Below are 17,322 nucleotides of genomic sequence, written 5' to 3' on the forward strand. Positions count from 1 at the left end.
CATTTGCCTAATCTACTGCAAGAGAGAACTGAACATTGACTAAAGTTCAGGCTGGATTCCCTACAACATTGTGCACAATCTTCCAAGTTCTTTCTTCCCCAACATCCAAAGCCTAGAACCAAAGAATTTCATGTTGTTGGGCCACAAAGTAGAAAGAACTTAGAAAGAACCTGCCTGAAGGAAAGCCATCCTAGAGAGCTGTATCAGATGTCGTGTGGGTGAGAAACAAATTTGTATTCCATTAAACTACTGAGATTTTAAGGCTAGTTGTTACAACACCTAACATGAATTACCTTGACAATACTCAAATGAAGTCTCTTTATAGAAGCCATCTCTACTTAGGGGGCAGCCACGGTGGCGCAGAGGTTTAGCGCCACCTTCAGCCCAGGGCGTGATCCCGGAGACCTAAGATCGAGTCCCACAGTCGGGCTTCCTGCATGGAGCCTGCTTCTCCCTCTGCCTGTGTCTCTGCCTCTCTCTCTCTCTCTCTCTCTCTCTCTCTCGCGAGTAAATAAAATATCATGAGTATCTCTGTATCTCTCATGAGTAAATAAAATAAAAAAAAACTTTAAAAAATTATTTAAAAAATAAGAATAAAATAGCTACTTAGCTCTCAATTTAACCTCTAATCTCCAACCCCACTTTTTCTTTAGAGAACTTATCTCTAATTTTGAGTATATTTAAATATTTATTTAATTTTTTCCTTTGTGATGAGAACTTTAAAGATAGACTCTCTCACTAAGTTCCAAATATACAAATACTGTATTATTAACTTTAGTCACCATGTTGTATATCATAACCTTATAACTTACTTATAACTAGAAATCTGTACCTTTCGACTCTCTTTGCCTATTTCACCCACTCCCCTATCCACCAGTCTCAGTATTTGTTCTCTGTATCAAGAGTTCAGTTTTTGTTTTCATTTTTTTAATAGATTCCCCATATAAGTGAGATCATACAGTATTTATCTTTCACTTTAGTTGTTTATTGCTTATCTCTCCCACCAGGATGTAAGTTCCAGGAAGGCAGGGATTTTATCATACTCACTACCAAATCCCCAGGATCTAGAACCATACCTGACTCATTGTTACTACCATAGATAATGTTTATTGGGAGCTTGGAATGTGCCAGTTGCTAGTCTAAGTGCTTCAGAATAAAGAGTATCTGTTGAATGATGGAATGACTACAAATGGTGCTTTGTGGTAAACAACACTAACTAGTGGAAGCCCACCTGGGGAGACTGGCTGGCTCAGTAGGTAGACCATGTGACTCTTGATCTCAGGGTTGTTAAGTCTGAGCCCCAACTTGGGAATAGAGATTACTTAAAAATGAAATCTTAAAAAAAAAAAAAAGGATGGAAGTCCAATTAAATAGATTCTAAATAAGAACTGTCATTTACCTGTAGCCAGTCGTCCCTCATGTCTAAGCTCAAAAATACTCTCCATGAAGATGTGCCTCCACTTCTAAGCTGCCCTATGTTTCAACACCCTCTTTCTGAAAAGCTCTAAGAACAGAGAAGATAAACAGTACCATCTACCATACCACTTGTGCCAAAAACACTTGACAAAGATGTCCATGCATGGGAGCCCCTGGCTTGAAAGTAACTTTGAGGGAGAGAGCAGGAAAGAGCACCATGCCCGAGCAAGAACTATTGGTGCTATAAAACGCGGGAGGAGGACTTCAGTGGCATGGACAGCTGCATCTGAAGCAGGAGATAGCAGTGGGAAGTGACTAAGTTCAAGTTTTCCAAATTTTTCAGGGAATAAAGTAATTCATCTGAGGGAAGATGTCCAACAAATATGCCAACCATTGTTCAAAGACAAAAGAAACAAACCTGAAGAATTCTGGTTTTCTGCTGATTATTCGTCATTCTTCTTGACTTGGTCCTTTCCACTTCATGTCTATGAACCCATCCTCGAAGTTCATGATTTAACCTATAAAACAGCTTAGTTAATTAAACATACTTCATAGAAATAAATGTCTCACCTTTGGTTAAAAATCAATTTAATCCTATTCTATAGGTTCCAAATAGCAACCCTAGTGCCTGATGATTTAATAGTCCTTTTCAATCTGAAAAAGCTAAGACAATAATGTTATTTTTAATACAACGTGCATTTTCATACAGTAGCCTCCCTCAATCATGAGTTCAAAAAAATTTTTAAACCCATGCTAAAATAGCTTCCAAATATAAATACTGAACACAAAGTTGTTTTTGTTTGGTTTTGTTTTTCTCACAAAAAAAGTATCTCCTATTTCTGCTCTTGGGCTATATACACACCAACACTGGAGATGCTAAAGAGCATTTAATAAGTTATAGAAACCTACCAGCAAATGGATGCATTAAAGCCTTTGAAAATCATGCTCTTCTGGGAGAAGGAAAAGAATAAACTCAACTGCTCGGGGTGGGGGCTGCGGGGAGGAACAAATTTCAATGCACTATAACCCAAAATTCCCAACACTGCAAATAAGGAAAAGCACTAGTTCAAATGTAAGTTCCATATATGGTGCTTACTTTTTACAGCAGTTGTGAAGATGTTAGACTGTTATTACTTAATTATAGTTGATTATTACTTTAAAAAACTGAAGCAATTTTTGAGATTCAAGGACAGAACCCAAAATCACAGGAAATTTCCCAAGGGAAAAGTAAATAAGGAAAGGTAAAGCATGCTCAAACGGGAAAATATCTCCAGAATCATTTCTCTTCAAATTGTTACCTTCCTAACTTGAAGAAAAAGGCACCTTCTTCTACTATGAATGTTACCTACCACTTTCAAGTCTAATAACCCAAATTTTTATATTAATATCATTCTGAAAAAAAAAATCATTCTGTAGTTTTCAAATAAAGCATATATTTAAGCATGCAACCCCAATACTATCATATGAAATAGACCCATCACCTTGTTTATCAGGCTGGTGGGGAAACTGGACAACTGATGATATGCCTATGGGCATCCAACAAATATTCAGAGCTTCTCTCTGCCACTTAACTAATCTGAACAAATAGTTTTCTAGGTGCTAACCCATGCAGATATTTCTCTAACAATCTACAACACTCACCTGAGGGATTCTGTGGTATTAATGAGGGGCTGACAAGGAGGTGGAGCAATATAGAGTAGTGGTTCTTCACTTAGCACCATTAAGGCCTTGTCATTTGAAACAGAATGATCATATCTGAAAAACATGTACAAAATACATCCCTTTGTGTCTTAAATTCCTAAGTAGTTTGCTATAAGAAAATCATTAGTAGTATTAACTTTTTATGGAAATAAAAAATATAGTAAATAGGATATACTACAAGATAGAAACAAATGCAATAAAAAAAGCAGGAAGTATAGACCATGTAGCATAAATGCCCCTTTCCAATTTTCTGCAGACTTGCCATGGTAATTCACACTTATCCAGCCACCATTAATTGAGCAATTACTATGTACCAAAAGCTAAGGAAATAATAACAACACATGGTCTGCGTCTTCAATGAGCTCAAGGCATACATGGTGCTGCTGCAACAGAGGTGACACAGTAATGGGGGGGGGGGTTGAGGGTACGACCCATTGACTGACAGGAAAGACGGTATTATATGAATAGGACCAAAGTTTTGTTGTCATTCACAATTCTGTGATAACAAAATTGAAGCTTCCTTAAAACTGTGTGTGGCAGGGGTAAGGTGAAGCATAAAACATCTGGTGGGAAAGAAGTGAAAAGTGTTGAAAAGTTGAATATAAATTTTAGAATCATGGAACAATTCGAGTCACTAATAAAACACCCAAGTAATATTAACCATTTACTCCATAAGCTTCAAAAAGAATACACTTTCCTAGCTGTCACACTGAATCCATATCCATGGTGTTACGGAGGGAGCAAAGCCAAAGCTGAAAATCAGAAGTTGAGCTGGAGGCACTATTGCTATTTATTCTCTTCAGTCTACTATTTCAAGCTTTCTCAATAAAAAATATTATATCTGTCTTGAATTTCTTTTTTTTTTAATTTTTTTTTATTTATTTATGATAGTCACAGAGAGAGAGAGAGAGAGAGAGAGAGGGGGCAGAGACACAGGCAGAGGGAGAAGCAGGCTCCATACACCGGGAGCCTGACGTGGGATTCGATCCCGGGTCTCCAGGATCGTGCCCTGGGCCAAAGGCAGGCGCCAAACCGCTGCGCCACCCAGGGATCCCTGTCTTGAATTTCTTTATAATCAATGCTCTAGATTTAGAAAACTAGACATTTAGTTAAAACTCAAAAAGAAAAAAATGTAAACACAAAATTAGGTATGACTAGCCTCACAGTTTTCATTAATACATTCAACCAATATTTACTGAATACCAGTTATGTTTAGGTACTGTGCTAGAAATCTGACAGGGAGCAAGAAAAATGAAGTCTCTGTCCTCAAAGACCTTAAAGGGAAAGATGGGTGAAATACAAGGGGAATGATGGACAAACAAACACATAAATCCAAATTAAGAAAGAGTCTACGGGATCCCTGGGTGGCTCGGCAGTTTAGCACCAGCCTTTGGCCCAGAGCGCAATCCTGGGGTCCCGGAATCAAGTCCCAGGTCGGGCTCCCGGCATGGAGCCTGCTTCTCCCTCTGCCTGTGTCTCTGCCTCTCTCTCTCTCTCTCTCTATGTCTATCATGAATAAATAAATAAAATCTTAAAAAAAAGAAAAGAAAGAGTCTAACTAGAAATAGAAAACCAATACAGTACCTACTTTAGATGAAATAGTTCTGAGGAGATGGTATTTAAGTCAAGGCAAAGGATGAGAAACCAGTACTACAGAAACTGGGGAAAGAGTGTTCTAAGACAGACGCAGGTAGGGAGACGGTGGCTTCCACCTATTTAAAGACCACACACAAGCTGCAGAATAGTGAGCAAGTGAGGGAGGCACAAAGGCGAGGTTAGAAAGAGCAGCCCGGGTGGCTCAGTGGTTTAGTGCCACCTTCAGCCCAGGGTGTGATCCCGGGGACCTGGGATCGAGTCCCACGTTGGGCTCCCTGCATAGAGCCTGCTTCTCCCTCTGCCTGCATCTCTGACTGTCTCTCTCTCTTTGTGTCTCTCATTAACAAATAAATAAAAAACCTTGAAAGAAAGATAGAAGAAAGAGAGAGAGAGAGAGAGAGAGAAAGAAAGAAAGAAAGAGATCAGGGGGCGCCTGATCTCAGTAGGCTCAGTAGGTTAAGCGTCTGCCTTCAGCTCAGGTCATGACCCCAGGGTCCTGGGATCGAGCCCCACGTCAGGCTCCCTGCTCAGTGGGGAGTCTGCTTCTCCCTCTGCCTCTGCCCCTCACACTCGCCCTCTCTCTCTCAAATAAATAAATAATATCTTTTAAAAAAGAAAGAGACCAGGGTCATCTGGGTGGCTCAGTGGTTGGGCGTCTGCCTTAGGTTCAGGGTGTGATCCTAGAGTCCTGGGATCGAGTCCCTGCAGGGAGCCTGCTTCTCCCTCTGCCTGTGTCTCTGCCTCTCTCTCTGTGTCTTTCATGAATAAATAAATAAAATCTTTAACAAAATAAATAAATAAAAAAGAAAGAGACCAGATTATGATAAGGCATCACTAAATGTAAATGTAATGAAAAGCTCACAGAAGGTTATTGAGAGAAGTGATGTATTTCAGTGTATGCCTGCACCCTGCCATTGTACCAAAACTGGATTCGATAGAGGCTACAGGGGAAGCTGGGAGACCAGTCTGGAGAGAGCTATAATCCAGGCAAGAGCTGAAAATAGGACCAAGGTGCTGGCAGTGAAGATGGAGAGCAGTGAACCAATGCAAGATACTTTTTGGAAAGAGTATCAACCACACTTGTTAAAAGGGAGGAATCAGGGCTTCTGGCTTAAACAACAGAGAATGAGGAAGACTGTTGCTGAGAAGCAGCTAAAGGATGAACACAGAGTTCTGCTCTGCATGTGCTAAGTTTGAAATGTTAAAAAAGAGAGAGAGATCAAGGAAACTATTGGGAAGAGCAGTCTAGAGACTCAGGAGAGAAGTCTGGATGAGAAACAAAGTTGGGAGTTGTCAGGATATGGAGATATGGAGTGTGTGCTAAATTATGGATGAGTCACATAAGCAGAAAGAAAACCAGAAAGTCCACAGTTCCAGAGGATGAGATTTAAATAAAGGAGGAGGCCAGAGAGAAGACTGAAAACGAGGCCCATGGAAAAAGCGAAACTGAAAAATGTAGCAACACAAAGGAAGAATGTTTAAGGAAGGAGGAATCCACACAGCGCCAGAGGAAAAGATCAAGATGAAGACAGAAGTTTCCACTGAATTTGGCAACACTGAAATAACTGGCCTCCCTGAGAAAAATAATTTTGGTAGACTGGAAAACTAACTTCAAGAAAAAAGTTACAGACTTCTATGGATGCCACATACAATAGAAAAAACAACAGCTGAGGGCATACATATGATTCTTTCCTGCAAGTTGCACCAGAACATCTTCCATGTCCTCACCTCTGCCTCTGAGAGTTACATTGTTTAGAATAACATAGAGATGGTGGTACACAGGTAGTAACTGCACACATATCACCCTAAAATTAAGTGTTGAGGGAGAAGGAAAAAAAACTTCATTGTACTGGGTAAATTCTAAATGCCTACAAGAGGAGGCTGTTTGCTATACTTAAAAAAAAAAAAAAAAAAAAAAGAACAAAAACCTGTCACATTTGCCTTAGTTTAAAAAATCAGGTCTTCATACTTAAAAAAATATGAATGCTACTATCCATCAGAGAAGTCTAAAATTACTTTTGAGGATATATTTTTGATATATAATTTCATTTCCATGTAATAAACCCTAGTATAATGACTTCTATGCATCTGTGTGAACTGGCTTTGTTCTATCAGCCAAAAATACTCTAAGAAGAGGAAAGGAAAGAAAGGAAAAAGGAAAGGAAAAAGAAAAAAGAAAGAATCTGATAGGAGAAATACCAGAAAAGGAACCGGTTAGAGCTGAAGGGAAAAGAAAAGAAAGAATCTAAGCCAACATGCATCTGGAGACAATCAGATCCACACTATTCCTGAGATGGTCAGAGTTCTAGGCTGCTTGCAAACTATTTCATATCGATAAAGATACCATTTCAGCAAACAAATCACTTAAGTAAAGGACAGTGCTGGGGGGCAGACTTAATGAGAGTTCCTGGAATAAAGGCAGGTTCTGGATGATGCCTTCTATGTACCATCCCTTCTCATTTATCTAAGTCCTGGATCTAGCTATGCCTGATGTCCTGATGTAATTATTACTCAGCACTACCTTTCATTCTTTAAAAACTGTCCCAGTTTGGTTGACAAATTATATGGCATCTTATTATAAACCACACATTTCTGAAACTGAAAACACATATGCAGTTAATTTCTAAATGCTAGGAGAATGCAATATTATATATTATGGGATTATAATCTACTCCTTTTTTATTTGAACCAGTTCTTATAATTCTCCTAAAAAATGAAACACAATAAAAAGTGCATTAAAAAATAAATAAAGTATCATGGCTGTATATAAATAAACTATCTAAAAATCAGTTCAAAACACACTTGTAGGGGCAACCTGGGTGGCTCAGTGGTTGAGCCTCTACCTTCAGCTCATGTCATGATCCCAGGGTCCTGGGATCGAGTCCCAGGGTCCTGCTTCTCCCTCTGCCTGTGTCTCTCCCTCTCTCTGTGTGTCTCTCATGAATAAATAAGTAAAAATTTTTTTTAATTGCATTTGTTGCTTTCAAATGTTGCACAAACATTTCTGGTATCTTTTATTCAGAATTTATGATGATAAAAGTAAGAATATAAAATTGATGAACTGATACCTACTTGAATCTCCCAAGCTGCTTAATAATAACCTTAGATATTTCAAGAGATTTGCATGTAGCCAAGAATCTATAATCTTTTCCATATTTACCAAGACCAGTAACCCAGCATAGGCAATGGTGACTGTGGGGTGGGGAAGAGCAAATGGCCTGCATTTCTATACTACTGTGAAAGCTGATAAATTACAGTCTGAGGGTCATCAAACATCTAGGTTGAACTAGGATGATCAGAGCACTATGCTTTCCACCTTATCTACCACAGACAAAGAGATGAAGGCTTTGTATTTATTTAGTTCAAAATAATATTCTTGTAAAGGCTATCTGAACTATAATCTCAAGTATTTAATCAATAACTTGTTCAACTTTTTAACAACAGCAATACGCACCTAAAGTGCACATTCTCAAATCTCATAAATCCAAAGACTTTTAAAATTTAAAATCTAAGTTTTGGTGGATCTCATGTGGACAACAGAACTCAAAATTACATGTAGAACATGTAGGGCAATCTTGGACAAACCATTTAGTAAAATGAAAGATACTATTAAACTCCAGCAATATTCAATGTTAAGTGAGCACTAAGATCACTATTTCAGAAGTATGGCTAAATTTGGCATGTTAAAGAAAACCAAGAAATGCTATATAATATTTTCCAATATTATAGCATCCATCACATTGTATGCTGCATTACACTTACTGCCATAGAATTCTTTGGATTCTCCACCACGCTTAACATAGTACTCTACACACTGCAGATTCCCAAAAAAATGAAAACTAGCATTTTTTTCGAGGAAGGTTAAAAGGACACAAGCCCACAGGACTATGGTAATAATTTTATTCAGTAATATGGCTGTCACAGTAAAAATTTAAAAAAATGATTCCCCTATGGCTCTTGGACTGTAGGACCTTACAGAGTTATAAGTAAACAAATCTTTAATGATTCTCAAGCATTATATTGTGCAATCATTGCCACACCGTGACCTCCCTTTGCTTTGTTACTTAAGGACTTCGCTTCACTTGGCTCTAATAAAAATTCCAAATAACAGAGGAAAATGTTTATCAAAAAGTATACAGCTTGGGACGCCCGGGTGGCTCAGTGGTTGAGCGTCTGCCTTTGGCTCAGGGTGTGATCCCGGGTTCCCGGGATCAAGTCCCACATCAAGCTCACCACAGAGAGTCTGTTTCTCTCTCTGCCTGTGTGTCTGCCTCTCTCTCTCTCTCTGTCTCTCATGAATAAATAAAATATTTAAAAAAAAAAAAGAATACAGCTCTGAAAATGTCCATTATAACCTTCTTCTAGTTTACATAATATAGATCTTGTCTTTTCATTAAGTTTTAAGTCTTTTACTACTGGCAAGCTATACTGGCAAGAAATTTATTAAGACAATGATAAACTATAACAAGGGAGGGAGATCCAACAAAGATCACAATAAGTAAATATAAACAATTAGATCAAAGGACTGCACACAGGTTCACCCATATCATTCCACCAGGTCATATTCATCACAGGATGAATACTGTTACGTACACTATACGTGTAACCGTATGATAGATAAAAAACTATTAAAAAACATTATGTATAATACACTGTGTGTACACTGTATGTGCCTCCTATTAGTACACAACTGGAGATTTTAAGGTCACACCTCTGTAAGAATTCCAAAATTGGGAAAGGTTTTAAAGAGTAAATTTATTCTTACAACTGATCTTAACAGTAAAATGTATTAAGGGCCTCCATAACTTGTTTGTTTGACATATTAAAACTGTGCATAAACAATTTAGGTGTCAAATTATACTACTAATGCCCTGTGGCAGTTTCATTAAATCATTTTAATAGACAGAGACATGCCATCTTCTAACCTGTAGCTGTTTTTCTGGATGATACCATCTGATGTGTCTTCCACCTCTTTAGCAGAAAATTCTAGAAGATGTCTCCTTTGATTTGCAGGGTTCACACTAGGATTCTTTCTCCTGGAATCCTGTTCCAACATGCTGAAAATTTTAAAAAGTGGAACAATAATTGAAATAAAAATATGTCACATATATGCAAGCTGCATTAGCTCTAAAGCAATCTCAAATTCCTTCCTAGGTTCATGCATACAGCATGAAGGGTAGGCACAGAAGACAAAACAGCACATTGCTCTGGTCAAATCCCTCACCTGGCATCCTGTACATATAAAGAACAATTTTGAGAATAGTTTTCATTAGTCTAAAAGTACCTCATTTTTAAACTGCTTAAACAGTATCAGTACTTAAACAGTATGCTTTAAAAACTCTATAATTACATATGTATATAAAGTATAAATAAGTAAAACATACACATAAACAAATTTTAAATTCAGATAATATCTGAAATATAAAGTCCTCCTGGATGCTGTAAACTGATATTTTCAACAAGAGAACACTTCAAATGAAATTGGAACTTTTCTCCTTATGAACAGCCAAATCCCAGCAGGCAGGTGATCAAATACAGGTAACAAAAAAATTTTTTTTCAAAGATTTATCTATTTATTTTAGAAAGAAAAAGAGAGTGAGCACACACACAAGTGGGGGAAAGGGGAAGAGGAAGAGAGAAAATCTTAAGCAGGCTCCCCACAGAATGCAGAACCCAACATGGGGGCTCAATATCATGACCCTGAAATCATGACCTGAGCTGAAACCAAGTTGGATGCTTAACCGACTGAGCCACTCAGGCACCCCACAAAAAATTATTTTAAAAAATACTTCTATTTTTATTTACATATAAAAATTTCCTATTTCCTTTTTTCTTCCCATCTTCCCCCCATACCTTCATTTGTCAGTGTGTGTCCTCATGGTGGGCATTAAGTATTTGCAGCTAGCAAACAGATACACACACACACACACATATATAAATAGTAAATACTGCAAGAGTTATTTAACACTTTTAACTAGCTAATCATGGGCTTGGAGATTTGGCTCACCAATAAGATATTTTGTGTGTACACTTTATTTTATAATGCCACGCACACAATTTACACTTATTCTAATCTTCTTGAAATTAAACACAAAGGTAATTTCCTTAGGGAAACACAAAAATGATGCCAGATTCTACTGAGAGGGATGAAGAGGTAGAGGGAAGAAAGGCTGATGAAAGCGGGTCACAATTAAGGGCCCTGTGGTTCTAAAAGAAAAGGAGTTTCTCAGAGCAGGGCAGTTTGCCTCCAAGTCTGGGGAAAGAAGTGCTAGGGAAACCAAGTAGCAAGTACCTCTCCCTAGAATCTTCTTCTGATCTCTTAGTTTATTTCCTATTCTCCTAGGTTCTTCCCCCCACCCCACCCCAGAATCGCTACCCGGTTGTCTTCATACAGTATGCTGTAGCACCTAAGACCTGCTGTAAATGTTTCAAAGGTGTCCCACCAAATTACCAGCCTTGTGGGACATTTAATTTTGCTACAACTGAGGATACATTCTGTACCATTCTATTTTTCAGATACAATGTTTATCTGACTGGTCACAAACAACATGAACCTTGCCCCAGAAAAGGGAAAAGGCCTTGGTAGAGTCTCTAACCAAACTTAGGAAAACTCAGCTTGGTACATTTTTTAGAAAATAGGAGAGAAGTAGTAGATAATAACTTTGTAGGTAAGACAGAGTGTGATGATAACTGCAGAATTTTTGCAACTTACTTCTTTGAAAAAGATTTTACTTTTAAATCTTTCAGAGTGTGGTGCCAAACATTCTACTTAAGAACGTAAGCTATAGGGCAGCCCGGGTGGCTCAGATGTTTAGCGCCACCTTCAGACCAGGGCGTGATCCTGGAGACCCGGGATTGAGTCCCATGTCGGGCTCCCTGCATGGAGCCTGCTTCTCCCTCTGCCTGTGTCTCTGCCTCTCTCTCTCTCTCTGTGTCTTTCATGAATAAATAAAATCTTAAAAAAAAAAAAACACACACACACACACACAATGTATGTTATAAACAAAACAAAGTTAAGAACTTTCTCCTCTGTTTACAGGATCTTGGTTAATTCAACACCTCCACTATATTAGTGACACATCCGCGAAATAACATCCCTGTTCATACAAGTACTCCCTCCACCCCTCCAGTGACTACGAGGGCTTCCACCACCTTGACTGTGAAAAGCGTTTCCCTTTATTTTAACTAGAAATGTGCTTTTTTGTAAATTCTACCCTTTGGTTCTAGTTCTGGGCTCTGTGGCTATTCAGAAGAAGCCCAAGCAAGCCTCCTTCCCATATCCAAAGACATCTAATATACCACCCCTACCCCCCATGCACACTTTCTTTCTCAAAACTATGGTTTTTTCCACATGTTCTTTTTTGAAGCATAGTCTCAGGTCCCTTCAGTATGTTTGGCCTCTCTCCTATCAATATGCCTCTCAGAAGTGGTGTCCAAAACTGACTACAGCACTTCTCAGGTGCTATGACGAGCCAGGATGGAACAGATTAATTCATTCCCACATTCTAGATACTATTCTTCCTCTGATACAGTCTAATATCACCCAGGCTTTGTTGACAGTTACACCATATGTTATTTATATTGAGCCTGCTTTAATCAAAATCCCAATCTTCCTCACACACAGATTTTGAACGATTATTTTCTTTTCCCTTCCTCTCCCATTTTCAATTCTAAATTTACATAATTGAGGTTTTGATCCCAGTTGAATAATTTACATCAATTTTTTTTTAAATATCACTTTGTCTACTACCCAGTCAAGAAGTTCTAGGATCCTAATTAGCAAAAGAAATTTTCCTTCTAAGCAAGGATCAGCATGCCATCAACATCCTCAACTGAGCCGTTATTTAAATACTAAAAAGCACAGAACAAAGAAATTGAGCTATGGAGCATGCCCCTAAAGACAGCCTTATAAAAATATAAGTTTCACCACTTCTGAATTAATTATATCACATAGTCCAAAATTTCCCATCTTAACCATACAGATATTGCAAGACTGTTAAATGTTCTAAGATGCAAATACAGTACAACAGTAGCTGCCATTTTTTGCACACCTACTATTTATTAGGAAATGAAGACCGTATAAGTTGAGGCTCAAAGAATATAAATAATCTGCACAAAGTCATGCTCTAAGTAATTAAAGAAGCAAGGTTTGGACCTAAGACTGGAACTCCATGATGTTGACAACATTCCTCAGAATGACTAATTATTTATTCAACACTCATTAAATATCTATTATGTTCCAGGAACCATATACAATAGTAAAGACTGGAAGATAAAAAAAAAAAAAAATAGGGGTGCCTGGGTGGCCCAATCAGTTGAGGGTCCAACTCTTAATTCTAACTCAGGTCACGATGTCAAGACTATAGGATCAAGCCCTGCTTCTGGCTCAATGCTGGACATGAAACCTTCCTGGGATTCTGTGACTCGCTCTCCCTCTGCCCCCGCCCCTCCTTCCCTCTGAAAAAATAACTAAATTAAAAAAATAAAAAGCATTTTCAAGATTTTTAAAAAGGTAAAAATCAAATTATAGTGCATATGTATGTGAGGGTGTTGTTATACAGATAAAAGATAATAGAGTGATTAATGTCATAATAAAGGTTAATGCTGAATGCTATGGAAGCATACAGCTAAGGCATCTAATCTCACAATCTTAAATGAAAAGCAGTAAATAAACAGGTGGAAAAGGAAGAGAAAGTGAGGAAAGGCATTCCATACAGATGGAACAGAATATGAAAAATGCGCTCAGGTATAAGAGAGCATGTTTTGCTCAGAGAACTGCAAGTAAAGCAGGAGAGGGTATGTGGGTGGACACAGTGAGGAGGAGATCATCTCAGAGAGAGGAGTAAAGAAAGGGGACCAGAATGGTAACGCAAGGTAGATCATAGATGGCCTTGCCTGCCACAGTATCACTTACTTAGTCTAGCAATTTATTCAAGGCACAAAAACAAACCTACCATGTTTTGTTCTTGTTTTAATTTTGGCTTTCGGATAACATATCCCTCCCTCCCTTCCTCTCTCTTTCTCTATTTCTCTCTCTCTCTTTCCCTCCCTCTTTCTAAAAATTTTATTTTAAAATAATCTCTACATTCAATGTGGGGCTCAAGCTTATAACTCCAAGATCAAGGGTCACATTGCTCTACTGACTGAGCCAACCAGGCACCTCTATCATATCCCTTTCTGTATCAGAATCTTCCCTATGATTGTTAAATTCCCTGACCTAATGGAATCTACCTTCTTTCTTTTAAAAATTGGTATTACAATGATCTCCTAGTTACCTAGACTATTTCAAAAACAGAGGATTACTAGAACAGTTGCCCTGCTTTCCTATGTCCTGGCCAGGGAGTATAAGCCTTTAAAAAGGAGTATCCCGGGATGCCTCAGTGGCTCAGCAGTTGAGCATCTACCTTCAGCTCAGGGCGTGATTCTGGGATCCAGGATCGAGTCCCACCATCAGGGCTCCTTGCATGGAGCCTGCTTCTCCCTCTGCCTCTGCCTGTGTCTCTGCCTCTCTCTCTGTCTCTCATGAATAAATACATAAAATCTTTAAAATAAATAAAAATAAAAAGGAGTATCCCTTGATTACTCTCACAATTAACTGCCAAAGTGCTGCTATGGCTTCTAGAAGTAATTTCATTTGTGTTTCTTTGAATCCTACTGTCAAGTAGCAATTAACACAGTTGATTAGTTTTTCTGGATCAGAAAGCACCTTCCTCTAACGGTGATTCTCAAAGGTCTGGTACCTGAAGCAGCAGCATGTTAGAAATGCAAATTCTCAGGCCCCACCCCACTCCTACTCACTCAGAAAGTCTGGGAATGGTGTCCGACAACTCTATGTTTCAACTAGATGTCTAAGTGACTGACACACTCAAATGTTTGAAAACCACCACTTTAAATAATCTTGTCTTTCACATCTTTCCTATCTCATTCCCTTAAAGTTACACATTTTTCACAATGATTCCAACAGAAGTGGACAGACTGGGGAAAAGGCTGGGGGATCAGACAGGAGGTATGTGGAAGGGTATAATCAAAAGTGGACATCTGTCTGGTTTATGAATGATTTATAAAGTAAATTAGTTCAGCATTATTAATACTTCGATGTGTTTAAAAGAGCCTTTCTACTGACCATTGTTCTTTTGGTAAGCTGTTTGTACTACGATGAAGACAGGCATTTCAATTCACAATTTATGGCTGTTCCAAACAAATGTCTTGAGTTTATCACTTTAGTTGATTCCATCTGTAGGTGATCTGCACCACAGTCATTCAGCAGCTACACTTGCTGGAAATCACTTTTGATGTTGACTGGCTTGGCTCCTAAGTGATCACTATTTTTCACTGCTGCCCACATAAGTAATGCTTACCACAGTGTAATGACAATTTAACCTTAGTATTCTAGTAACTTCTACCGTTTGTTAGTCTCTGTCTACCCACTTGCCCAGAATGTATTTTGAAAAGGTAACATAATAAGAAATTTTGTAAAGAATCTCCTAAAGTTTTTTCACTTACTTTTTTCTTGGTGGTGGTTGTCATTTGGTTGCCCATTCCTTGTAGATTTTTTTTTAAGTCTTAAAATGAAATTTCCCTTAAGCTAAATTACAGACAAGCCAACTGTACAATTCAGCTCAAAAAAAAAAAAAAAACTATAAATGCTTGAACCCTATGAAATGACCCACAGAAACTAATTTTAAACCATCAGAATAACTGCAGAATTCTATTTCCCTTGTTTTTCATTAATATTTGAAAGACATGAAAGAGGAACTTTATTTCACTGCCAAAATTCAAGACTGTCTTAGGTACAATTGTGACACCATGAATATTACACTTGATCTTAGCCAAAAGGCCGAGAAGCGATGACACCATGAATATTAACAAGGAATCTGACAGTAGCCAAATGTACAAAAGAATAGAAGAAAATTGTTCATGTGAACTTTTAGATTCTTGGCATGAGTATTTTAGCATCATTCAATGATCCTTTTTGTTAATTCTGGAAAAACTGAATTTCTAATTAATACAAAGAGATGGCTCAGAGTCACAGGAAGGGTAGTGTAATAAAGGCAATGACTGTTTATAGTTCACAACATTAATGAAACAATCTAATCAAACTTTTCATGATTAGCTTAAATTAGGTTCTATTCTGTATTTTTAAATACACTAATAAATATTAAGAAAACAAAAGTCCCCACGTCTCTATGATCAGAACTATGTTACTCCACAAGAATTACAAGCGTTTTAAGCCATAAAATAAACATTACACCAAAAAATAATAATAATAATAATCATTACACCAGTAAACCTTACACATGTCATGGGCCAACAGGCCTGAAAGCATGGATTGATAAAAACACAATTTCAATTTCCCCAAAAGTCTTAAAAAAGTATAAGAATTGTTACTTTACTTTTTCATTTACAAAATTCTAAAAGCCAGCAACTGTTTGATTATCTGTGATGCCACTTAATTATTAAGAAATGATTTCAGATAACCAATTTTCATACCAAGTAGCTGAATTTTTTTAAAAAAGAACATTTCCAAATCTATTCTACCCTTTGCAAACCTGCTTTCTTATGGTACAAGTAAAACAATTTTAAATTCAAGCTGTCTCAGAAGGTAAGAATCAAATTGGTTTTCATCTCCCAAAGAAACCCACATGCTGCTACTGCTCTGTTGATCTGAGAACCACCCACCAAACTTGAAATCACTTGAAGCTGAAAAGAGCATGGAGTTCTTCCAGTTTTAATGTGGGATGGTGGGAAAAGCACAAAATTTGGAGTCAAGAGATCTGGGTTCAAGGTGTGGCTCTGAGACTCCCCACTTGAGGAGCCTTGGAATAGTTGGTTACCCTCTCTGACCTTCCAATTCCTCGTGTGTAAAATAGAAAAAATAACAAATATTTCACAATATTCCAAAGATTCAAGTGAAAGGAGAGGAGAGATGTGAACATGTTTTTTTATAAATCAAAAAGTGCTATGTGTCCCAAGGATGACACAAAGCAGTTAGTGGCACAGCTTGTCTTTCTGCCTGCCAGGCTTCTTTGAACTGCTTCAAAATCTGGGTCAGATTATTATGTCACTTCTCTGTCCAAACCTTCAGACAGCTCTCCATTTCTACTGTGGTAAAAGCCCCAAAGCTGAAAATGACCAAAGCCTCACAAAACTTGACCCCTCTCTCCATCTTACCTCTCTGGCATCATCACCTACTACTCCCCACCTTGCTCACTTCAATTCAGCCACCCTGACCTCTTTGCTTATCCTTGAACATGCAAGACATACCTCCACCCTAGGGCCTCTGCATTGGCTATTCCCTCTGCCAGGAATGCTCTTCCCCACATATCTTCCACATATCTATATGGTTAGCCCTCTCTTTAAGCCTTAGTTCAAATGTCTACTTTACTATGATCACTATTTAAAACTACAGTTCCAACAACCACCCTCCCACTTGTAAAATCATTCACTCTACCACAGTTTATCCCTTCCTTCAAAGAAACTACAACTGTATCATTATATTTACTTGTCAGTAAATGTTTAATGTCAGTCTGTCCTCACTAGAATATAAGTTAAGGAGTACACGGACCTCTGTTGTGTTCTAGGACAATGCTTAGCTCAGAGAAGAGCTAT

The 17,322-nt window shown here is 38.0% G+C and overlaps 1 protein-coding gene across 2 annotated transcripts in view; it reads right to left on the reverse strand.

The window, feature by feature from the left end:
- The window catches only part of ATF6 (activating transcription factor 6), a 187,173-nt gene that overhangs the window by 116,015 nt on the left and 53,836 nt on the right, over positions 1–17,322 (reverse strand). For both annotated transcript variants that reach the window (XM_038586263.1, XM_038586264.1), the window contains exons 10-12: positions 9,639–9,770; positions 3,058–3,171; positions 1,835–1,934 (exon numbers count right to left, since the gene is read on the reverse strand). In XM_038586263.1, coding sequence (XP_038442191.1) covers positions 1,835–1,934; positions 3,058–3,171; positions 9,639–9,770 — 346 coding nt within the window. The remainder of the gene's footprint in view (positions 1–1,834; positions 1,935–3,057; positions 3,172–9,638; positions 9,771–17,322) is intronic.

The sequence above is a fragment of the Canis lupus genome, chromosome 38, assembly GCF_011100685.1.
Source record: "Canis lupus familiaris isolate Mischka breed German Shepherd chromosome 38, alternate assembly UU_Cfam_GSD_1.0, whole genome shotgun sequence".
Lineage (NCBI taxonomy): Eukaryota > Metazoa > Chordata > Mammalia > Carnivora > Canidae > Canis > Canis lupus.